Source organism: Phyllostomus discolor, chromosome 8 (genome assembly GCF_004126475.2).
Source record: "Phyllostomus discolor isolate MPI-MPIP mPhyDis1 chromosome 8, mPhyDis1.pri.v3, whole genome shotgun sequence".
Lineage (NCBI taxonomy): Eukaryota > Metazoa > Chordata > Mammalia > Chiroptera > Phyllostomidae > Phyllostomus > Phyllostomus discolor.
This window is the reverse complement of record NC_040910.2, coordinates 95,715,600-95,740,896: the sequence shown is the minus strand read 5'-3', so window position 1 is coordinate 95,740,896 and position 25,297 is coordinate 95,715,600. Positions and strand designations below refer to the sequence as shown.

Below are 25,297 nucleotides of genomic sequence, written 5' to 3'. Positions count from 1 at the left end.
TGTCCCTGAGGGGTGGAACTAGAGACTCAGGTGGGGAGGGACCTGAGAGGCTGTTCCCACAAGGACACAGCTGTGCGCACGTGCACAAGCACGCTAGCCAAGGTTCCACGGGCAGGCTTGGGGAAGCAGAATCTAGCCAACCAGGCAGAGCAGCGCCCAGAGCCAGAAAAAAAAAAAAAGCAGGAATCTAGGGGCTCTGGGCGTAGGGTAAGAGAGGGGAGATAAGAGCTGAGGGCGGGGTGGAGGCACAAGGGCAAAGGACAGGATAGACACTGCTGCTACCCTTGATGTCAGGTCTCCCTGCCTGGCACAACCACTTCCGGACTTCCTCCCTAGAGCCAGGGCTCATCCTGTAATGGCATCGGGCTGGGCCCTCATGCCCCTGGGGCCTGCTGAGTCTTTGGGGCCTTCCTGCAGGCACTGAAGGAGTTAATCCTTCTGCAAGTAGTGGTGGCAGGAAGAGGAGCCAGTGCTAGGGCTTACTCACACTCTCAGTGCTTTGATCTCTGCTTCCCTTCCCGGGGAGAGCCTGTTGGGGCAGGTCTGCTGCCAGGCAGGCCAGGGGAGCCGCCAGAGCTCCCGCTCCTGCTCCCCAGGTGGCAGCAAGGCCAGGGGCCCCTTGAACAGGCAGCCTGCAGGCAGGAGAGCTGGGGGATGGTGGTGGAGACATTCAAGTGGGGCCCTGTTCTGGTCAGGAGAGTAAGTTCCCTCTTTTCTCCTTCTCTCCCTGAGAAGCTGGGCTGGGCCCTCTACCAGCACCCGGGGCCCAGGTTTGCTGGGCTGATGGACTGGAAATTCACAGGACCCAGAATGGAGTTACTGATGAAATGAAGTCACAGGCTCCATCTCTCTCCTGCCCACTTCCTCCTAGGAAGTCCACCCCACCTAGCAGACCCCATTTTCAGAACCCTCTGAGCTGGGCTATGAGAGCAGCCCTGGGGAAAGGAGAGGGGCTCCTACAGCTAATCTCACAGTCTGGGACTTGGCCAAGGGGTGGGGAGGTCACCCCAGTAGTCAGAATTGAAACCCCTGGATCCTCCGGGCTGCCAGGCCTCGTGTTTCTCATCCCCAGAACGAGACCCTGGACCCAGCCCGGGCCAGAGGAGCATGAGGGAAAGGCGCCGACTTCCTTCTCTGGAGAGTTTCTTAGTTCTCCACCCCTCTCTCTTTGAAGGATTGGGGTAGGAACAGTGGAAAGTAATTATCATGACGTTCAAACACCCCGGTTCCTTATTAGCCCATAATTACAAAGTTGTAAAAGTGATCAAAGAGAGAAAGTTGGCCGACAGGGGAAAGGAAAAGGACTTTCAGGCAGTGGGTGCCCATGTCCAGGGTTCTAGGAATCAAAAAAGCAAGATTGGAGGCCAGACAGCAACCCACGCTGGGGCTATCCAGGCTCCAGACCACCTGCACCAGAGAAAGTGGGAGGGAGGGAGGAAAAGAAGCACTTCTTCGGGGCCTGGAATGTGGAAGGCAGACAGAAATGGAAGGCTGGACTTTAGAAAGACAACCCAGAGAGCTCTGGGAGCTGCCAAGAGTCAGCCAGCCCTCTAGGGGCAGCAAGCAAGGCTGCCACAGTCTCTAGCAACGAAAGTCGGTACAGCCCAGGACTTGGCCTTCGGTCTTCCTCTCTCCACAGTGACAGTTTCTGCGCATCTCCTCCTCATCAAAGGCTGACTGAGCACCTTCTATGCCCAGGGCTTCAGGCCCGGGAAAGCCAGGCCTCCAGAACAATTCATAGTCTAGTCACAGAGACAAAGCATATACATAAAATTATAATGCTGATAACGATATTCTGGAGCACAAAATGAATGAAACAGACCAGTAGTTTCCAAACCTCTTTTCACTGCAGAGAACCCTTCTCCCCACTACCCTTACCACCATAATACACACAGAATCCGACACAAGTCTTCAATATACAAAACAGATCAAAGTGAGCTGTGGTTGAGGGTGGGGGTAGGAAGGACTCTTGGCTTCCCCCTTTCCCAAGACACCGCCATGAAACCTTGTGGGGAAGCACGGCCAGAGACCCTGCCAGTGTGCCAGGAGGGGGTGGTTTCTGCTCCCGGAGGGCTGGCTGGGCCGAACCCGTCAGGAGAGATTCACTGGGAGAGGTGGGAATCCTTGGGCTTGAAAGCAAGGGTAGGAGGAAAGAGAAGGATATAACCTTTATTGAGACCCACTCTGCCCAGACTGCTTAGGTTTGAGTCCTGAATCCGCTACTAATTATTACCTGGGAGACTTTGAGCAAGTAACTTAACTGTTCTGTGCCTCAGTGTTCCTTTCTGTAAACTTGGGCTAATAATAAGACCTACTTCACAGCATTGTTATGAGGACTAAACAAAGTAATCCACGGAGAGCCTTATCATAGTGCCTGGCACACAGTATATGTTCCTTACGCATTAGTCATTACCACATCAGCTACTACTGTGTTCTTTGCGTCTGTGATCTCATTCACTCCTCAGAACAACTCTACAAGATTGCCATCAGCCCTCTTCCGCACCAAGGAAACCCAGGACTGCAGCCTTGGATCTGGTGAGCGCCTGGTCACCAGATCGCAATCTCTGTGGTAAGAGAGGCAGGGCTTGAGCCTGTCTGCTTGCCTCCTGAGCCAACTCCTTCCACCAGGCAACGGCCACTGCTCTTGTCCAGGTGCAAGGCGATAAAGGCCTGGGTAACCACAGGAATGGATGTGGAGTTGCTAATAAAGAAACAGCAAGCAGCTGGGCGACTGACTGGACAGGGGGCGAAGGGTTGGTGGTGATGGGAATGGAAGAAGGCAGGAGAATCATGATGAGGGTTTCCGAGACGGTAGTGCAAGAAAAAAAAAACAACCAACTTTGTTCGCTGTGAAAGCATGGGATGATGACAGTGTGTTGCAAACATTTATTGAGTGATTACTATGTGCTTGGCATAAGGTTAAGGGCTTCCATCTGGACTACTTCATTAAATTCTTGTAACTACCTTATGGTATAAGTACCGCTAGTATTCCCATTTTATGGATGAGAAAACAGAGGTTTAGAGAAGTGACTACAATGTCTGGGAAACACGGAGGGACCAAGCTTCAGACCCAGGCTGTCTGGCTCGAGTCCCAGCTGTCCATCACTGGCGATGGCCCCACCGAGGCTAATCAGCACATCAGAGCAGAGCCGATGGAGGTTAGTAGGTTTCCAACTTTCCTTATCAAAGACCTACCCTTTACCTATGCCTTTCTCAAGCTATTTTTTTAATTTATCTTACCTAACTAGCTGCATCTGTTATGTAACACATTTTCTATGACATAACACATATTAACACATTGAACTGTTAGAATTCTAACCATGAGCAAAAATTGAATATTTCAGTTAAGCCTATGGGACTCTCAAATGTTGGAAATAGCTCAAAGACCCACATTACTACCTTCCCTGACTTCCTTTGGGCCAGCGGATCCCTGGTAGGAGCTGCTCAGGTCAAAGGTGGAGGCCTGAGGGAAACCTTGGGTCAGGCCAATGAGATAGCGTGAGGCTGGAGCAGTTCCCACCAGGGGTTCCCACCAGGGGGCGGGGCGGGCGGGGGCGGAGGGTTGTTATCGATGCCAGGTTGTTAGAGAAGCTCAGGGGACATTGCGGCTGGGGAAAGGGGTGGAGTAAGCATGGGCAGAGACCGCAGAGGTCACAGGGCAGTGGCCAAGGTGCCTCTCTAAATCCCTGTGTTGTGTGTGTTGTGTGTGTGTGTTTTAGCTTTGGCACCATTTGCCACTTGACATACATCATTTTCATCCTCACAGTAATCGCTGCCATGGGAAATAAAAGTCCCAGTTTATGGTGGCGGAAACAAAGGCCCAACAGGTTCGGTACCTCCACCAGCACTGAGCACATCCTTGCTTCCCAGCGACTGTGCTCGTGTCTGAGTGCGCTCCTCCAGGGGGCGAGAAGAAAGCCTCCTGTGTGGGCCCGTCCCGACAGGTTGCTGAGTGTTCACAGGTATGCGAAACCATCCGCTGCTCTGCTGTTCTTCCGGAAGAACAGCAGAGCTCCTCTGAACCCTCTTCCCCCACCTCTCTCTCTCTTTCTCTCTCTTTCTCTCTCATACATACTCTCCACTCCCACTCACACTACCTAATGCTGAGTACTTGTCCACCAAATGAATAAATGAATGACATTTACCCGTGTTTTGTAAAGCAAGGGACATGAAATAGCCGGAAGCAGGGTAGCTCCAGCCTCACAAAATTCTGCTGCCACTGAGTAGCCTCACAGTCTTGCAGAGACACCACACTATCCAGCCCCTCCGGGTGTGTCCCGGCCCCTCTTTATTGCCCACCTCCTCGGGATTCCGCTTCTGCATCCGCTTGGCCAGGCTGGGAGAGTATCTTCACCTGCCTGTGGGCATCACAGTTGGAAGCCTGCCCACCTCCCTGCCCCCATGGGGTCATGCAAGAACCCTGGCTTTTTCTTGGAGATTCATGGTTCAGGAAACAGTACTCAGGGAAGATCAGAAAGTCCACAGGGATCTGGGCCTGAGTACAGCAAGCGGGTACACAGGCAGCGACTGTCATCCCCCTGGGAGCAGCACCTTGTTCCTCCAGTCCGTGTGACTGTGCCATGCACGGTCTCACCACAGTCTGGCTTGTGTGCCCATGAGAATCTTTCACATATGTTCTGTTTCCCCAGCCAGAATGGGAGGCAACAGAGTGGAGAGAATAAAAGCCCATATTTGAGGACTGCACAAGGCTCAGTTCAACCTCAGCCCCGCCCTTCCCAGCTGTGTCATCTCCGCAAGTCACTTAAGTTTTCTGACCCTCACTTGCCTTATACGTCAAATAGGGACTAATAATGTCTAGCTTTCCTGATTGTTATGATAAGTAAATGAGACAATATGTATAAAGGATTGGTCCCATGACTCAACTGGCAAGCAGGTAGGGCAAGCACACACAAAACAGTGACATTAAAGCAGGGGTCACAGGGGCCTGTGAGGGACAGGCCACCGGGCAGCAGGGCAGCCAGACAGCCCATGTCTGGAAAGGCCATAGCTCCAGCCTGCAGCGGAGCCCCGTGGAAATGTGGGGCCACCAGTTTGCAATTTGGGAGGAAGAGCGGGAACTCTTCAAGGGGCAGCGGCTTCTGTTCCTGCACAGCGCTCAGTAAACAGTTCCGAAAGATGGGAACGCCCTCCCACTGGCCCTTATTTGCTCTGATGTGGGCAGGGGAATTGGTTCAGGAATTTCCAGGTGATGGGGTAGGAGACGGGATAAGGCACATGCCCTAGGCGACAGTCAAAAGGTTCTGCTAGTATGGCCCTGGCCAAAGTCATTGTCCAGATACACCAAGGTTGCAGGTTCAATCCCCAGTCAGGGAACATACAAGAATCAACCAATGAATGACTAAATAAGTGGAACAACAAATCAATGTTTCTCTCTTTCTCTGCCTCTCAATTCCCCTCTTCCCCCTCTCTCTAAAAAAATAAATACAAATAAAATTAAATAAGTAAAAAAGGTTCCACTGGTCACTGGGTGGTGGGAAAGGACAGAGGCCTGAGTTTCCAGCTCTCTCAGATCAGCCGCAGCTTAGGAAAGCCTGAGCGAACCAGGCACATGTCACTGGAAGGAGACAAGGGGCCAGAGAGCACAGGGGCCCCTCACAGCCTGGACCTGGGTGTACACGTGGGGTCGAGTGTGAGTCTACCTTGCTGGCCAACGACAGGCAGGGGCGGGGGGCCCGTTGGGGACTCTCCAGCTTGACGATGCTGATGAATCCAGGCTCCAGATTGTCATCATCACTGGCGTTGCACAGGTACAGGGGGTGTGACTGCAGGGGGAGAGAGAGAGAGACGTTAGGGAGGCTGCGGAGAACAGGAGCATGCTGTGAGAGCCGAGCACCTCTCCAATGTGCTAGGAAGGCGCCAGGAAGGTCCTTGGTGCTAGGAAAGGGTGAGCATCCTTATTCACTTGCCTCACTAGTGAGGATCCATTGTCATTGCAGGGATGCCAGGGTCAAGGGTACATGGTGGGGGGGCATGGATGGGAGTGAGAGGTGTCCAAAAGGGGGACCTAACCAAGAGCCTGCTGCAAAGCAGCCCTAACAACCCTCAAGCCTAGGCTTTCCAAACAGGTCAGTCACAAAGGGCTCTTTTCCTGGTCCCACCTCTCTCACCTCCTAATTCCTCGAGCTGCTCCAACATCCCTGGCTAAGAGTCGTGTCAGTGCTTTCAGAAACTTGCCTTCCCTCCTTGCCCACCCCTGCCCCCCGCTGGCAGTGGTGGGTGCTGCTGCTGACTCCTGCCCCTTCAGGATGTCCACCCCTGCCCCCCACCCCAACCCCGCAGCTGTTGCCTTGTAGAGTCTTCTCACTCGGTGCTGCCTTGCTCCCCTCAATGTCCTCCTTTGCCGCTGCCCTGTGGCCATCCTGGGATTAAGCAGGTTGCCGACAGGGAGAAGAGACTACCTGGGGGTGAGGCTTAGCTAAGAGGTAGGCCTTGCACAGCCCAATTCTGAGGGGTATGGCAGCTCTCGTCCAAAACCTGGGCCTCCAGCCCTGCTGGTGCGGAGCAACGACTGAGGGGGAAGTGAGCCCAACATGTGCTAACAGAGACCAGAAGGTCCCCTCCTCTCAGGGGCGGGACTGCCTTTCCACACACTCCCTTCGAATTCAGAAGGGGCTTCAAATGCCCATTTGAATCTAATTTTCCTAGAGTGCCGCGAGAACAAAGTATGATTTCTTTGGCCCCGGATCATCCAATGGGCCTCACGGAGGAAACCCAATGTATCCTGGCAAGAAAGGGGGTTTCCTACCAGGGAGCTGCCCACTCTTCCCTCTCAGCTGCTATTGAAAGGACTTCCAGAAAGAACCATCAGAGGAACCAGAGAACTTGGGATTTCTAAAGATGATAATGTCAGTGATGGATTTGAAAGCACAGTCACTTTTCAAAAGCGCTTTCAGGCGATCCCACCACTGCGTCACTGCGGTCCCTTGGACGTGGTAGGTTCTCAACAAATGTGCCCTACCTTGCTTTGAATTGTACCTTGTGAATAAAAATCTTAGGGCAGGAGATGTTGAGATGGGAGGGAATTCCATTTTTGCTTCTACGATTTGAGGACTATTAGTCTGGTAGTGATCAATGTTTAGTGCAGGGGGGACAAAGGTTATACACCCCCTCACCCCCAGAAAAAGGCTGGGGCATAAGGTTGCAGCTTATTCTCACTTTGGTGAAGCTGTAGTCCCTGCCTCAACAAGCTCCATTAGTCTGTCTGTCTGCCCATTGGTCCAACTATGCATCCGTTCATTTCTTCATTCTACCAACAATGAAGGCCCCCTTGGTGCCAAGCAGTGTAAAAACACTGAGGAGTCGTGATGAATCAGATGGGTCCTTGCCTTAAAGAAGCTTTGAAGACAAATGTGCAAACACATTGCATTGTGATGTTATAATACAGGTTCACTCAAGGGCCTGTGGAAGGGCCCAGGGAGGGGGATACCAACCCGATGCAGGAAGGCAGGGTGACTTCAGCACTTCTTGGGGACCGAACAGGCATGTGTTCACCGGGGAGGGTACCTTCCCAGGAGAGGAAGCAGCCTGTGCTGAGGCGTGCAGGCACAGGCCCAGGGCTGGGAGGGACTGTGGGAAATTAGGTCTAGTGTGAAAGAGAAGGCGGGAGATCGCACTGAAAGAGTTGGGAAGAGCCAGACCACAGAGCAGGGACCAGAGACCTGCACTTGAGAAGGATCTCCCTAGTGACTATGGAGGACAGTCTGGCGTGGTGAGGAGTCCAAGGTCAACTCTCCAACAGGACAACAGCTGGGAGATCTTCCCTCAGGAACAAGTTGCAGCCACAAATGTCCACTGCTTTGCTTGACCCCTCCCCCTCTCCCAACCCTGCCCCACTACCCATGGTCCAGCTTTCTCAAGATAACTCCAAGAGAGCTCTCACTGACCAGAGGGTCCACTGGGAGAGGAGAGAAAGTCACTCTGGAGAAGAGTAGTCTTTGCAGCAAAATTTGCAAATATTTAATCACCTCTTGCCCTCCCCACCCCTAACCAGGCCCTCACAGCACTGTATTGTAGGATGCCTCTGAGGAGGTAGAGGGAAAAAAACTAACTATGGGAGAGGGAAGGGGAGAAAATGAGCCATTCGTAAATGCCTCTAGTGTCCAACTTGCAGCCCGAGGGCCGCATGCAGCTCAGGATGGCTATGAATGCGGCCCAACACAAAATCGTGAATTTACTTAAACAGTATGAGGGGTTTTTTTGTGATTACATGTCACAACATATTTAATGTGTGGCCCAAGACAACAATTCTTCTTTCAGTGTGGCCCACAGGCACCAAAAGGTTGGACACTCCTGCTAGATGTTTTCTCACTGTGAAGTAGGTATGATTATCCCCATTTCGAGAGAAAGAAACTTGAGGCTCGAAGTTAAGGTCACACAAGATTAGAACCCAGCTCTGTCTGACTCTGTCCTCTGGAGTCACAAAACTCCAAGCGAGCCACATAGTCAGCCCTTCATTGCTGCTGCTGCTGCTGCTGCTGATGGTGGTGATGGCGACGACGACAGTTTACATTTATTGAATGAACACAGTGGGCCATCGATTGTTCTGAGCACTTTTGTGTACGGACTCTCATCTTCACAACCCTGAGGCAGACACTATTGTTGTCTCCATTTTTGAGATGAGAGAACAGAGGCAGTTAGAGATTAAGTAACATGCCTTGGATTATAGAGCTAAAATCAGAAGAAATGAAGTGTTGTATAAGGTAGGTTAAAAAATAACAATTGAGAACAATTTCCATTGGACTTTGACAACGTCATGCCTTTCCTCAATGCATGACCAAGAAAAGTTGCTTTCTTAACTGCGAGTCCCTAAAGCATAAGGGCCCAGCACGAGTCCCTGAAATACTGGTGGGGTCTTACAGGGTTCCGTCCCAGGCCCTCTCCTCCCTTCACCCTCTGTGCTGCCCCTGGGGGGCCCCAGGCACCCCCCTGGCTTCGTTTTCCACACAGAGGTTGTGGATTACACAGGTGCAGCCCCGATGGGTCTTGAGTTCTGGACTCATATGCCCGACAGGTAGGGCCCAGACATTTCTGCCGGCAGAAATTTAGTGACGCCTCTCAAATTCAGCATGTTCAAAATTGAACTAATCCTTCTGTCCCTCAAAACTGCTCCTCCAGTGTTTTCCTATTTCAGGGGTTGGCAGGACTACCTACCTGCCCCTCAAGTCAGATGTTGCCCCTCGTCTCCTCTTTTCCACCCCCTACCTCCACCACCAATGTGCGGCCAATCATCAAATTCTAACAGTTCTATCTCCTCAACATTTCTCTTCTTTGTCCTCTTTCCTCCATCCCCACTCTGGCTGCTCTAACACAGGTCGCCATCACTGCTATTCCAATAAGCTTTGCCACCTCCCCCCAGTTCTTTATGCTACAGACAAACAGGTCTCAAATGCTAACTTGAGCATGTCACTCTTCCACTTTAAACTATTAAAAGGCTCCTTATAGCTGCTGGAATAAAGTCTGTGCTTTTAAACATAGCTTAAAAGGTTCTGTCTGCCTGGGGCTCATGCATTTATGCCCTGCCTCGAGGTTTACCGCTCCCTTCCCAAACCTCTTCCTCCCTACAGCTCCTGTTCCAGAAACAACCTTCACGGCCGCACTTTTGGCACTTGCTGCTCTGTCAGGATAGGCTCGAGGCCTCTCCTCTGGGCCCGCCCAGCACTCTGCATTTCTCCAATCACAGAGTATCTCGTAGTAGTTCAGTTGTCTGTTTATGGCTCTCTCTCCCGCAGGTGATGACTGACCACTATTGCCCCTTTGGTGCCTGCTATGTGGTTTTCTTTTATTAAATATTGAAGGTCTATAACACACTACTGACAGTTAACTTTAAAAACAACACAATGCATGCCAAACTTTGGATCACAGTGGCTTTGGGAGAAGAATCACAGGAGATGGTGAAGCAAGATTTTTGTGTTTTGCATTGAATACTTCAATCACAGGATAATATATTGAGATACTGAGTCTTCTTTTTTGCTGTCATGGGAGAATAAAAACGAATGAGAGCTATTTATAGTTTGTTCTGTGTCTTTTCCCTCTTTCCATTATAATACAGCCTCACCTATTTCCTTGCCTAGAGTGCATCTGCCAAAAGCAAAAACCTATCTTCCTGGCTTTCGCAAAAGAGTGATCTCACTGAGGAAGTGTAGGTGACCTGAAGGCAGAGAGTGTGAGTGGTGGGGGTGGGGTGGCAAGGAGGTCAGAGTCCCTGGAGTCCTGATGGGTGGGGAGAGGCTCCTGAGGATGAGTGCCAGCAGAAATGAATGGGCTTGCAGGATTAGGAGAGGGTGGGACTCAGAAGGGCTCCAGGAAACTTGGCGGACTTCAGGATTCCGTATCTTTACCTGCATCTTCCTAAAAGGCTAGGAATATGAAAAACCCCTGTCCCTGAGGCTGCCACGAGGGGCAAATTATGAGGACCTGCTCTCAGGGTCCAGGCCACTCTGGTTGAGAGTTCAGTTTTGCACACATGCTTTGTACACTTTCGTAAAAATGTGCGTACTGTCCTTCTGTGGTGTGTGCTGTACTTCATATTCTTGAGTCTTCTCTTATTTTTTTTGAGTCTTCTCTATATCCCCGTCTTTCTTCTTAAACTTATTTGGTCTGATTTTCTCCCCTTCCTTCTAAAACCAGACCTAAGTTTCAATATTCTGACTCCATCATTTACCTGCGTAGACTTGGGCAGGTTGCTCTGCTTTTCTGAGCCTCATATTCCTCATTTCGGAATGGGACAAAGAAATGCCTCCTGATTGTCACGAAGACTGGAGCTACTGGATCTAAGTGCCTAGCACGGAGCCCCAGACAACCAGTGCTCTTCGAATGTAGTTGTCTTTATTATTACATTCGTAATAATAAAATCCCTTCTTATTCCTGGAAGGGACAAAACTCTGCCTGCTTCTCCCTTGGCAATCTCAACAGTGCCTCTGCATGCCAGCGTTCCACAAGGCGCAGTCTGGGATAGCTCATTATCCACGGTCACTTCCCTCCTGTACTCAGCCCTCCAAACCCCACTGAACAAGCTCTTCCAGTTCCCAGCCCGCCTCCTTCCCATGAAGGCAGCCATGTGATCTCATTACCTCCTCACAAAGGGCATTCCAGGGCTCAACTGAGCCCCGAACTTAATGCTGGCCTTACTTTATCTGTGGCATCTCCTCCTCTTGGGGTGTGTGCTTTTGCAAGCAATTCTTTACTGTCTCCTGTTTCTCAGCCACCCCTCCTCCCCTGCCTCTGCTGTAATAATCTCTTACTTCTCTGATTCCACATACAGACCTTCACCCAGGCCTTGGACAGGTAACTTTACTGCCTGCTACAATTTTGCCTTTGTAATCAGGAACATTGGCCAGACATCAAAGGCACCCTTCTCCCCATTTCCTCTTTTCAGATTTTATAATCATGCTCTCCTGTGCAACCTCCATTACCTGAACTTAGAACTACCTGACTTTTATCTCAGGCAACAGGACACACCAGCATCATAAAGTCAAGCTCCTGTAGCGAGGGGGGTTGGGAAAAACCAGACTGGCCTGGAGTTGCTGCTTCTAGTTCCCAGCAGCAGAATAGCCTCTGAGGCACAGTTTGTCTTTATTTGGAGTCCAATGCTAATCTCCAGGTAAACTCGAATGGTGATTGCTTAGACTTGGATTTGGAAACCTCTAGATCTCATTGCCATCCTTACCATAGCCTGTGGCTTCCTCTTTGGGATAGCTGAGTTCCCTAATGAACTAAGTTGGGAGGCTAGAGGGTTGTGGAGAGGAGTTTCCCTTTGTCTATTTTGCTAAAATGTTTTTGCAAAGAAAATGGATTCCTGTTTAATTGTGTGATTTTTTAAGGTGCAGAAGAAAATAATGCTGGTGGGATGGGAGAAGGATGACCTTGGGCCACCGGACGGGACGGACTGGCAGAGAGAGGATGGGTGGCGGAGGCCCCCAGGGCTTCTTCCCGACCCAGAAAACCTTCCTGGGGGCTGGCGCTGGTGAGCAGGAGGGCTGACAAGAGAACTGGAATGTGCCACTGTCTAACAGGAAGCAGGATGACAAAATACGAGGGGACAAACTGAGCTCAACAAACATCCAGCCTGGGGCTTTGCACATTGTTGGTCCTTAGTATTTGGTAGCAGAATCAGTAAAACTCAGTTGGAATCCAGTTACCATACCATTTATAAAAGATATAAATAAGCCCTGGCCAGTGTGGTTCAGTTGGTTGGGCATCATGCCGTGGACCAAAAGGTCACGGGTTTTATTCCTGGTCAGGGCACATACCCAGGTTGCGGGTTCTATCATCCCCAGTCAGGGCGGGTATGAGAAGGCAACCCAGTTGATGTTTCTCTCTATATCTCCCTTTTTCCCTCTCTAAAAGCAATGGAAAAAAAATGTCCCTGAGTGAGGATTAAAAAAAAAAGAGAGAGAGAGATAAATTGCTAAGAGCTGAGCCTGATTCATACCTGTAAGGGACATTCAAAACTTGCATTTTAAAGATGAGGAATGTCAGACACGTTGCCCACGGTCGCACAGTTAGTTCAAGGAGGTCTCGGTTTCCTGTATTCAACCCCAGTCCCCTGTCTATTCCACATGTCCCCTCCAAGGAGTGCACATGGGGAAGTATTCTGTGTGGTATGACAACCACTAGCCAAGTATCATAATGCATGAACCAATGGCTTCAGGCCCTCCATTGCTAGTTTTTTCAAATTTGAATAATTCTTAGCAACAAGACTGGAGCAGGGCCTGTCTCTTCCTTTTCCCTCCAGGCCTAGGCTCTTTCTGGCCAGCAACCTCAGCTCCCTTCCTCTCCCCTAGGACTTATCTCATGTCTTTCCCTAGCCACAACAAAGGCAGCCAGACCCAGACGCTGCTCAGAGAGGCCTTCCCAGTGAATAGTCCCTGTTTGTTTAGGATGAGAAAGGTGTGTCCTGAAATTAGAGGTCACAGAAGCTCAGGCCCAAATAATGGTCATTCAGCGAGACTGTCGTTTCTCTCACTGTCTCACCCCACACTGAACACTCATTCTTCGGTTTAAAAATTCACCTGTCCTTGTCTCAGATTGTGTCCAAGCTCCATGATGTAACTGGACCATGTGACCCTCCAATGGCCCCTATGTTAGGGATTTTCTGAGCCCACACTCTATCTGGCATCTTTGTGTGGTTCACAGGATCATGAGCAGAGTTATAAGCAGAAAAAAGAAAGGGAGGAGAAAGAAGAGCTAGTAAATGGTATTAGAGAAGAAAGCTTAGTTGGCAGTAACCAGACAGAAAGAGAGAAGGAGAAAAATCTTAGCCACGCAAGAGGCAGAGCTTTTGTCCATTATATCCCCATATAGAACCAGGTCTTGCCCTGACTCGGCCCAGAACGATCTCTAGTTACAGGGGCACCAGGAAGCTACTCATGAAGTTAGGAGCAAAGGGGAGGGAGCCCATCAAATATCATCTTAGTTACATCAGCGCTCTTTGGAAGAAAGGCTATAATACAGGGTATCAAGGTGCTGATGCCCATGAAGGTCAAGACCTTAGAAGACATCCCAATCACGTGGTTTGGACCCCCTCCCTTAACCAGATGAGGAACTCAGGGCTCCAACCACCAAGATCCTCCTAGGAGGTCCTGAAACGTCATGAGTTCTGCTACTCAGTTAGTGACCACTCTCCCAGGGAGATCTTGCCACCTTCACACTGACCTTCATCCTATAGGAAACACCACTTAAGGGGCCTTGTTTCACTGTCTCTGCAGCCCTGGCTGGTGTGGCTCAGTTCTTTGGAAGACCAAAAAGTTCATGGTTCAATTCCTGGTCAGGGCACATACCCAGGTTTCGGGATTAGTCCCCAGTCAAGGCACATGCAAGACACAGCCAACTGATGTCTCTCTCTCAGGTCAATGTTTTCCTCTCTTCTCTCCCTTCCTTCTCTGCTCTAAGCATGCCCTCAGGTGAGAATAAAAAAAGAAACAGACACAGGTGACAGTATTGCTGGGGGTAACACCTACTCCTCACATTCCCAGGGTAAGGGCCTAAGGCGGCTTTGGCCAGGGGCCTTCCTAGCCGTGGCCCAGGGATGGCTTTGAAACAGCCTGACACAGTGTGCTTTACGATTTTGCTATTCTTGTTCCAGCCAAACTCATGCCAGAGATGGTAGGAAGTTAGAAACCTTTGGGAAGCAGGCAGTGTTTACTTTTAGCTAATTATTTAGGTTAAGATTATAATGCCCAGACAGTCCTTGTAAAAAAAAGACCAAAGGAATGAAGCTTGAGGAGATCGGATTATCTCTTTAAATACGCCAGAGGCATAAGGCCGACTCCCAGCAGAGCGACTCAGGCGTTGCTAAGTTTGGTGATAGCAATGCAAGGGTGTGAAATGGCTAAATTTATCTGGTTATTTCACACACACTCCGTGTCTTTCAGGCCTTGTCTCCTGCTCAGGGGTTGTGGGGATTTCAGGTTGCCTCGCAAACTCTGCTCCACACTGACCGAGGTCTTCCATGCCCAGCTTCTAAGCCCTCTGAGGGCAGATACTGTATCCAAATGGGCCAGCTGAACGGAATCTACACTCAGCTTTTTACTGTCACATTGTGAGTGGGGGTGGGGTGAAGCTACAGAGTTAGCTGGGCCGGTCCCAGTCCCCGGCTCCTGGGCAGTAACACACAACATTGCATTTACATTGCGAAGTGGGGAAAAATAGGGAGCATGGGCCTGTGCTTCAATAAAGAAATGAGAGAAGGATGAAGGGGTAGTTGCACTTAGAATTACATCAGGAGGAGAAGGGCGAAATTATTCAAGCCACCAGCCAACTCAGATGCCCAGAGTTTCTCCTCAGAAGCCACTGGGGGTTGAGAGCAGGCCAAGGAGGCTTCTGTTCAGAAGAGGCAACAGTCAGGAGAGGCTTGTGTTGGAGAAAAGCCCAAGGGCTCAGCCTCACTGCTGACAGCCCTCCGACCACAGCTCCGAATCCCTGTCCACGGGGTGGCCCTGGGGAAGAGGCCTGCTTTGGGGGGACTGTTTAATGATTTGCCAGCAAAGAACAAGGCAAACAGACTTCTGGCAGCTGCCTGGATGCAACAGGAGAGTAGATTTTTATTCCCACCCACGGTGTAGCCTTCCAGGCAGGGGATAAAAGAGAAAGGGAGAGGAGGTGTTGTGAGAGCCTGGGAGGGACTGCCGTTTTGGACTCAGCATTTCACTGGGGCTCCATGGACGGTGCCTGGATATCTTGGCATTGGTGCCATTTGGTATTTCCATCCTCTGAATATTCAGTAATTCCTAATAGCTGCATCTCTTGAGCTCCTAGGAACTAAAGAGTAAGCTATGTAAGCGGCCTCTTATGGCAGAGGTCGAGGCATTCAAGAGAATGAAACAAAAACAAACAAACAAACAAAACCCCCACTGTCTTTGCTCTAAAGAAATCTTTTACAGAAAATGTGTGAGATGGGAAAGGAGTTGGTTCTCTATTAAATTCCTCTTACTTTCTCTTCTCCCGGACCTTTCTTATCTCCTTGATTCTACAGAGAAAAAAAAAGTGGCACTTGCCCTTCCCCTGTGAGCCAGAGACTCCAGGATCTAAGTCCTACGGCTCCCCCCTTCGTTTGTGCCCTTGACCTCCCAGCCAAGCCCAAACCAGGTCCTTCCCTACTCCTCTGACCAGCCTTCAGCCCCCAGAATGATATATTCAAAATTACTAAGTGACACTTTTACCTTTTATGGTTAGTTGTATCAGTCGGTGTTCCACTGTGGCCCACCCTCTTGCCCATTTCCTCCCGCAGAATGCCCAGTTCTTAGATGTTTAACAAAAGCAGAGCCCTTTCCTCCTCCTGTAAAGTAGGTCCTGAGCTCTTTCAAGTCTGGGACTAGATCTTACCCATCCCTTAGCATAATGCCAGGCACATAGTAGAAGTAGGGGAAAAAATGCATGTTTAATGATCTGTTCCAATAACAGATGTGAGATCAAGTGAAGGTGGTGGCTGCACTGTCATTTGGTCAGGAAACGATCATATTCAGACGTCCACTTTCTCTCCAGAAATCTTCTGTATAGTCAGTCCCTCTACATTTCTGACGTCTGAGGGAAGGGAGAGCTCTCTTCCTTCCTTTTAACATGAGGCCTAAATCTCCCCTATAACCGGAACAAAGCTCACTTCTTCTAGGAACCTCCCTGCTTAGCAGCCTACCCCTAGTTACTCTTTCGTCCTCCCTCGTATCAGTGTGCTAAGGAGAGCATGGTCCCTAATGGGGAAGAAAGCATCTTCCCACCAAAAAATGTGAATGGCTCCTGCGCTCAAGAGACTCGAATCTGAGTGTAGATCTAGAGACACACATGCACAGGGTCTTAAGGCCACCTGTCAGATGACACACAGGGAATGCAAATTCACACAGCACAGCACTGACATATTGGGAGAATGTGGAATGAATGGTAAACTTACTTACACTTGCTATATTGCTTTTGAAGTACTCTCTAGTCATTTTGCGCCTTTTTAGTCTATCTCCCAGAGCTGATGGGAAGCTCCTTCAGGGCAGGAGCCATTTAGAGATTATTAAAAACAGTTTCAATTATTTTTTATCCCTATAGAATTGACTCAAGCTATTGCCCACCACTGGCTCTAGGCCACAGTGTTGGCTGAATGTTCTAGGTCAGTGGTCACCAAGCTTTTTGGCACCAGGGACTGGTTTTGTAGAAGACAATTTATCCAAGGACTGGGGTGGGGGTGGGGGTGGGGGTGAGGGTGTGATTTCGGGATGATTCAAGTGCATTACATTTAAGCTCACCTCCTGCTGTGTGGCTCGGTTCCTGACAGGCCTGGACTATTACCAAGTCCATGCCAGGAGGTTGGGGACCCCTGTCCTAGGTGAGTGAACTTCACTCCCTACCAAGATTTTATAAAGATCTGACCAATGACCTGCATGGGAAAGGTCTAGAAAAACTCAAGACTTGTTTTACTTCCAATAGTATTCCTTTTTTTTTCCTAGGTGGGTCTTTTTTCTTACCTTTAATAGAATGAGAGATAAATCCTCTCTTTTCTCCATTCCTTATGCCCTGAAAAATTGATGTGTCTGAAGTCCAAATTTTAAAGACTTCAGCTGAGGAGCCATCTGAGATCTTCACCTGTCCGTGGTTTCAGCTCCCCAGCAGCCTGACACTCTCCAGCCTACCCTGGCCTGAGGATGCGCAGAGGCCACCGCACGCCGGATGCGGTTATGTGCTCAGTTATTCCAGACATCCCTTGGCTTGCTTTTTGTGAACTTCGAGTTCTTTGTTGCTTCCTAATTGCTCCAGCTTCTTTATTTTTCTTGCTAAGTGCAGGTGGTAAGAGATTCGAAAAGATACTCAAAGTGCTGCTAAATGGCAGAGGCATCTTCTCAGTTATCAAGTTGGCTCTGCTGAAAGAAGGCCCTGTTTGCGTTTGTCAGGAGCTTCAGGGAGGTGCCCTCACCAGGCTCAGTGGGTAAGGGAAGTACTTAGAGAGCTAGGGAGGGGAGCCAAATTCCCGGGTTGAGAGTTCACAGGGCAGTAAAGATCGATAGCAGCACTTTTGATTGTACCCTGTTATCAAGGTACAAAGCAACACTACCCTTTGTCCTTTTAATTTTTACTCTGCTAATGGAACCCTTTACCCTAAATTAAGACTATTACTCAGCTTTGACATTGTATTTTATATTAGCAAAGTGCTTTATAATCCTTCATTAGCTATTTTATTTTCCCTTTATTAGTACCACCTGTTTCACAAATTAGGTGGGAGAGACGGAGCAATGCATATTGGGCTTGCAACCAGGAATCTTGAATTCTGTGCATGGATTTCATGTACTAATTGCAATGAAAGGAGACTTGACGGACCACAGGAAGAGTCACAGGGTAAAAGAACAGAAGCACCAAAATGATAAGAGCCTTCTTGGGAACTAAATCTCCAATGGGTTAGAGCGAGACTTGAAAATTTTACTATCTTTTGCCAGCAGTAAAACTAAGAACCTTCATTAATGTAAATGAAAAATGTGGTCACCAAACACATCTTCAGGCTGTGGACTGCCGCATGTCCTCTATAACAGAGGAAAGCAGAAAGAAACCAAGACAAACCTGAGCCTAATGGTGCCAGTTGTTTCCCAAGGGACTAAGCAAGACATCCCTCAGCCACCTCTGGTCTGTCCAGTAGCCCTTCTTGACACTCTCCTCGCTCTGCCTTTGTGAAATAATGCTACTCTAGTTCTTCCACTTCTCTGACTGTCCCTCACCTTTCTCGTCTGTTCCTCTTCCTCTCATTTAAGTATAAGGATACAGTCTCTGATTTTTATGATCTCTCTCTCTCTGGGGTTCTTATTCACTCCAATCTTCAATGATAATTCTCAAATTTGTCCAAAGTAAAATTCTCCTGCACTTCAAAAGGCTGCAGGCATTATTTCTTTGTAGTCTTACTGGTACCCCAAGCTCAGATAGACCAAACCTACACATCATCTTCTCCCTGCACTCCACCCTAAACCAATAACCCCTTTTTACCTATTTTTGTTGATGGTGCCATCATTTTTCCTAGAGACCCAGGCTGAGCCCCTCCGCGTCAATATGCCTCCTCCTCTCTATATCCAATTACTTGAACTTGCCTTTGGAAATCTACCTTCTCTATGTCTCTGGAGTCTGAATCATTACAATTGACTTGTTATAACTATTCTCCAGGCTCTCACCATTCTAGAGCTCTTTATATATTTCTGCAAGAATGATCTTTCTAAACATAGCACTGATCATATTATTGTCCTATGCAAAAGCTCTCCAGTGCCTTCTTAATTAAATTCACCATCCTCAGCCTATCACATCGCGGTTCCGCACTGGCTTTAGAATTAGACAACTTGGCCTCACCCTTTAACTCTGTGACTTACAAGATGTGTGTGATTTTGAGTGGGTAGCCTGACTTCTTGAGTCTTGGTTTCCTTATTGGTAAAAAAAAATGCATGGGGGGTGGGCAGGGATGGGGGTAAAAGACAGAAAACTATACTTGAACAACAATTCAAATAAAATTTAAAAAATGCAGATACTCCCCCCTCACCAAGAATATCATTATAGTCAGTCAGTGAAATAACATACTTATGGAACCCCAAAGTTCCTGCACATAGTAGGCACTCAAAAAGTATAATTCCTCCCTCTTCCCCTCTACTGTTTCAGCTTCACCCCCGCTTCCCTCCTACTTGTACTACACTACTTGTCCAAACCGAAGTGTATCAACCACTATCCTCTCACATCTCTCAGAACGCCTGTTACTCCTATGCTGTCACTTTTTAAAATCCTACTTATCCTTCTAAAGCAAGTTTATCTGCTACCTCTTTCATGAAGAAACTCTTCATTTGAAAGGCCCCGATCAACTTGTTTGTATTTATTGTATGGCACCTCTCACCTTCTGCTTTATATTCTTAACCTCTAAACTGAGGGCAGGGGTTTCTTGATAGCCCGCATGGCACAGTGCCCTAACATAAGGCAATCAATAAATATGTGCTGAACTGATACTGAAGACTTGAGCTTTTGGTCTCCCAAGAGTCCATCCATTTGTGATTCATAAGTTCACACTGAGAACTCTTTAGAAACAATCTCTGGCGGGATATCAGAATTTCAAACAACTTGAGCAGAGCAGCTGAGTCAGTCTAGGATTAAGTTCAGCCCTAGTTCAGCCAACAGGAATTGTCTGGACCCTGTTCCTGCCTGAGACATCTTAATTTGGCAACTCGTGTGAGCCATGGGAGCTCTTTTCAATAAATTCAGATGGGAACATGTTTGTCTTTGGAGCAGGCAAACAAAAATGTATGTGCATGATACCTATAAAAATCAATCACTGTTAGGTTGACAATGACAATGGCTTTCCTGGTATAAAAAGGAGTCCCCAAAAGCCACTTGGTTTCACAGGTTTGGAATGTGGCTCGGCTAAGAGGTTCAACTCTACCTTACTTTGGCTTTCATCCAGTGCATTTCCTCATGGCCCACTTAGCAAATACATGGATAAATTATATGACATCAGCCACCATGGTGGCTGGAACACAAGGTGGTTTCATGGTGCCATATAGCGTGGCACCAAGTTTCTGAATCATCAACCACAGGTGCGTCCGCTCTTCCCCTCACCACCACCCCCTTCCATAATAATCGCCTTATCTGACATTGCTGTTGACACAGTGACTACGCTTAGGTCCTGGGCACTTTCCTTTGCTTCTTCTTAGTGTTTGTTCGGGTGGGGACTTCTGTGCAGAGAGGTCCACAGTGAGTGCTTACAGTGCGGGAGTAATCACCCAGTCATCAGGCCATGCTTTTGGCTTTAGGTAGGCTTACCTCAGAATGTGACAGCATATCTAATTGCTAATCCCACACCTACCTGAAATGCTTCAGAGGTTAAACTCCCTTCCTAGCCAAACACCTAGTTAGCGGAGCTGCTGTCTGTCACTCAGTTTATTCTTCTCCTGGACATTGTCAGGCCTGGTTCTGGAGCCATCTTTCTCCCTAAAACAGCAGCTACTGCAATTTTCCCCCAAACCCTTTGTAACAGAGCAGATCAATAGCTACCAAATATTCCTTGTCAAGATGTGGTCACTCAATGTTACTACTGAGTAGGATGCTGGATGGGTACGCACGGAGAGTTCTCCGTGGGCACATCAGAATGTGCCTGAAATAGGGACTCTTAGTTGGCATGTGTTTGATGAACATCTACCTTCTTCCCAAAATTGTGTTAGGTCCTTCCCAGGAGTTACAGTCTTACTGGGGAGATAACATATACGCACACAAAAACTATTAGTGGTATAAATGATCTATTGTCACTCTGACAGGGGTGGCTCAGTTGGTTGGAGCATCATCCCGTAAACCAAAAGGTTTGGGTTTGATTCCCAGTCAGGGCACATGCCTGGGTTGCAGGTTTGGTCACCAGTTGGGGTGCATGTGGGAGGCAACCCATCAATGTTTCTCTCCCTCTCTCCCTCCCTTCCTTCTCCTCACTCTAAAGTCAATAAGCATGTCCTTGAGTGACAATAAAAAAGATAAGAAACAAACAAATAAAATGATGTATTATCCAGTGTTACATTGTGTGGTACAGACAACAGGTCCTGTGGGTTTTGCGGAGGAGATGGATCTTGAGCTAGCCCTTAGGGAAGACAGAATTTAAATAGCAGAAGAATAACCACATAAGTAAAACAAGCAGGATCTGGCCCAGAGGCACCTATCAAGTGGATTCGGGGAAGTTCCCAGCTCAGCCTCGAGGAAAAACCAAGGGCCAAGTGAGAGGAAAAGTAGGGTTCTTGACCAGTTTCTCTCAAGTTTTCAAGGTATGGGAAGACTGAAAAATAGATGTGCAAAGGTAGTTTGAGTAGCTGAGGCCAAGTCAAATTCTGAAGGCCGCTGAATGTCAAGATTAAGAGACCCTGCTGGCATATCTGAAAAAAGGAATCATCCTAAATTCTTAGGGAAAGGGATCTCATGATCAAAACATTATTTTAAGGAGAACAACTTAGTATCAGAGTAGAAACTATAGAGGAATGAAAAGGAAGCTGGTGATAGGAAAACCAGTTAGGGAGCTGCTCCAGTGACGTAGTACTGGCACGACGAGAGCTTGAACTCTGGTGGTAACAGTTAAAAGACGAAGAGATGAATCACGGAATACGAAGAAAGTGTTGAATGTACTTGTGGACAGATTGAACTATAGGGATGAAGGAATTAAAGGTTCTAAATCTGGAGAATTGGGGGTGGGGAATGATGTATCAACCAAAAAAGGAATATTGAGCAAAGAAATTTTAATTGTTTTGGGAATACCAAATTAGAGACAAACATTTAAATCCTCCAGGCAATTTGAAATAAGAATCGGAGTTTGAGTGGAAACACAGGGCTGCAGGTACAAATCTACCAAACACTGTCCGTATCTTCAGGTATAGTATTATTGATGTAACATTTTAAATGTTAAGTTTAATGCATGAAAATACTTAGAAACAGTTAGAGCATCTACATAAATGAATCCTATTAAAAGTACGGTTTGGGGTCATCGGTTCGCCTGAGCCGGCCCCACTACAATAAATACAGAAGAAGCGATGTTGTGTAGCCTGTACACCATGGTGGAACTCAAATCACTTAGCTTCTAAAATAAGCTAATGCACAATCTAAATACTTGGGTCCCCAGGACCCAGCAGCATCGACATCGCCTGGGGATTTGTTAGAAATGCAAATCTTCATGACTCACCTCAGACTCACTGAATCAGAAATTCTGGGGGTTGGGCCCAGCAAACTGTGTTTTAGCTAAGCTCTCTAAAACGGATTCTGATACACATTAACATTTGTGAACTATTGATCTAGAGGGACTGAAATAATTCTAGGCAGCTTCCTTACTACATACACAAAAAAAGTAATGAGGGTAGGGAGCTAAAATTCAAGACCGAAAGTTTCCCAAAAGAAAGACTATCTTCAGGTGGAAGAGCAGGGGTTTCCTCCATTATTCCCAGTCACACTAAACCTGTAAATGGCCTCAGAATTAGCCAGGGCATTGAAATGGGTGGATCAGATAGCATGCTGCAAAGCTTCCTTGTAAAACTACTTTATATGTTCTGTATTTCTACCATTCTACTGAATAAATGTGATTTAACACATCCTTTCAAATAACCACTCTCCTGTTTACCATGAACAAATAACAGCGCTGAGCAAATGGTAAAAAAATCTTGATTCTGTTTGCGCTAGCGCCTGTTTTCTCCTAAAGGATTTCTGTTTTAAAGATTGAGCCGCTTTTTTCCTCTGAAGTAGGGGAAGGTATCATTCATCCTAGGTAAGAGGAAGGATGTCCTGAAGCACTCAACCCCAGCAGATGGGTGAACCAGGGGCACAGCACACGACGGCGTGCAAGGGTGCACATCCGCAAGCCGTGGCTTCTCTTTCACTTCATCCACGCTCCTCCAAAGCTACAGTCAGAATCAGCAAAGAAACCCTGGTCGGTAGGTCAGAGGCAAACTCCCAATCCAAAACATGTAACAGGAATGGAAAGGTGACCCAGAAAGCTGCGTAAAATAGACAATGAAACAAAGAAAACAAGAAGCATGAGGTCAGAGCTTCCTGTTATGAGGGCACCAATCAAGCTAATTATACAGCAAGTCCTCAAATACCATTGTTTTGTTCAACACTGTCTCCTTATCACGTTGATGAGAAAAAAAAATGGATTCCCAGGCAGGGGCCAGTGCGTGGCGTGCACATGTGGTCCCCATGTCTGTGTGGTTTCCCTCCAGGAGTCCTTCTGTCCTCCCACATCCCAGAGATGTACATGGGAGGGTCACCGGTGTATCCCAGTTGTCCCCGTCTTCATGAGTGTGGGTGTGTGTGAGTGTGCCCCGAGACGGGATGGTGTTCTGTGCAGGGGGGTTCCCGCCTCGTGCCCTGAACTGCTGGCACAGGCTCTGGTCATCTGCGACCTTGAACTGGAATAAGCAGGTTGCAGAACAATTACCTTCTATGTATTTATGCATCTTTCTTAAGTGTATGTATAGTTCACATCTATTTCCTGTCTAATATTAAAAGGGTTTCGAGCCTTTATTTAGAAGTTTGCTGATGTTTTTGTGCCTGGAATATGCCATAGAAACTTAACTCCTGTTTATATCACTTAGCCTACGGGTAACATTGGTTCATTGTCATTTCGCTTCAAGTCACCGTTTCTAAGAACCTATCAATGACATTATGTGAGGACTTACTGTGTAAGACAGTATACAGTACCGCTCCTCCCCAGTTTTTGGAGGAGGAACGTCTTAGGGTTCTATCATTCTCCTTCAGTTAAAGTAAGTGGGGCAAGTGTTCAGGTACAGTTCATAGAGGAAATGCGTCTAGATGCTTCACATTTGGGAGTCTGGTATCAGGGACAAAACCTGGGTCTTCAATGCTAACCTTGAATATGATGAGCACAGAATTTTATTCCCTTTATTTAAATCCTATGGCCTAATCTAAATTTCACTCCTGAATAATGTGAACAAACTGCTTCAGTAACAATAGCCGTAAAACTAATCTGAACATCTCTGAAAATGTTCATCATCAAAGGGTCTTTTGCAATTAATATGTTCAGAAGAAGTTGTGCTTGGTTTTCCTGCATTACCCTTTGGAACCAGGATACTCAATGGGAAGGCAGGTCTCAACTCCACCTCTGCAAAATTCTACTCAGAAAAATTCTAAAATTGGCTTCATAGTTCTATTTTCTAAGTGCCTAGAACACTCGAGATGTGCCTAGTGAAATTAGCAGCTTGATTAAAAAGGCAAAAGAAAACAGATATGAAACATGAAGGAAAGAAGCTAATATAAAAAAAAATGTACTGCAAAAATTCTTTCTCAGAACTGGGAAGGAGTTTCCCTGATCACCCCTGCCACATTGGTTTTTTTTTTTTTTTTTAATCATGACTTCCAGCAGAAGCTCCTTGCATACTTTATTTGGCATTTATTGTAAGCGGTCAGGGCAGTAGTTATCTCGGGTATATATCTAGTACTATCTTAAGGTCCCAATTAGTAAGCACTTTGAGGGCAGGAACGTTTGTTGTTTTACGCTCCCCCTGGGCCCGCTCCAGGGCCTGGCACTGAGGGCCTAGTAATGTTGAATAGCTGCAAAGCCAACTGGAGACCTGGGAAACACTAAGGACCAAACTTAGAATCAATTAGGAGTAAAGGGGTCAACGAAAAAAGCAAACAGTGAGGTCAAAAGCCTTTTAGAACATGAATGTAGGTAGGAAAACCGAATTGAAAAATGAAGTTTCTGAGCTCAGGTGACAATTCCTTCCCTACTATTTATGGGGTTTTAAAACATAGGGTACAGTCAAGGGTTGTTTTTTTTTTTTTTTGCTTTGTTTTGTCTTGTGTTTTTCTTCTGTCCCCCCAGCATCAGCCGGGTACAGAACAAAGGAAATTAACCATGTAGGAGTTACTGCTCCAGTGCTGAACGTTCGGAGTCAGTCGTGGTTTGGGCCTCGCTGGCTGCGCACAGAGTACCACGGCTTCAACCGCCACAGTGGGGGCCCGTGCTGGACGCCTGGCTTCTAAGCAAGAGAGATGAAAGGCTCCTAATGTAATAACTGACGGCCTCTCAGTGCCGTTTGAACTGTTTACAGACTGAGTTAACGATTACAGGCAATGTGTATCTTGGCCAGGTGCCCAAATTTCTTACCCACCCGCCAGATATTATCAAAGAGCCCTTCCATGCCTGGCTGGAGTCCTTCCAAAGCACCTCACAGAGATGCCGACACAAAAGGAGTGTTCAGAATGTTCTCTCTCTCTCTCTCTCTTTCTCTTTCTTTCTCTGTCTCTTTCTCTCTCTCCCTCTCTCTCTCTCTCTCCTCTCTCTCTCCCTGTCTGTCTGTCTGTC

At 47.8% G+C, this 25,297-nt stretch overlaps 1 protein-coding gene across 1 annotated transcript in view; it reads right to left on the bottom strand.

The window, feature by feature from the left end:
• The window catches only part of RNF43 (ring finger protein 43), a 57,451-nt gene that overhangs the window by 9,607 nt on the left and 22,547 nt on the right, over window positions 1–25,297 (bottom strand). Inside the window, exon 2 of the mRNA XM_028520128.2 lies at window positions 5,661–5,783. Coding sequence (XP_028375929.1) covers window positions 5,661–5,783 — 123 coding nt within the window. The remainder of the gene's footprint in view (window positions 1–5,660; window positions 5,784–25,297) is intronic.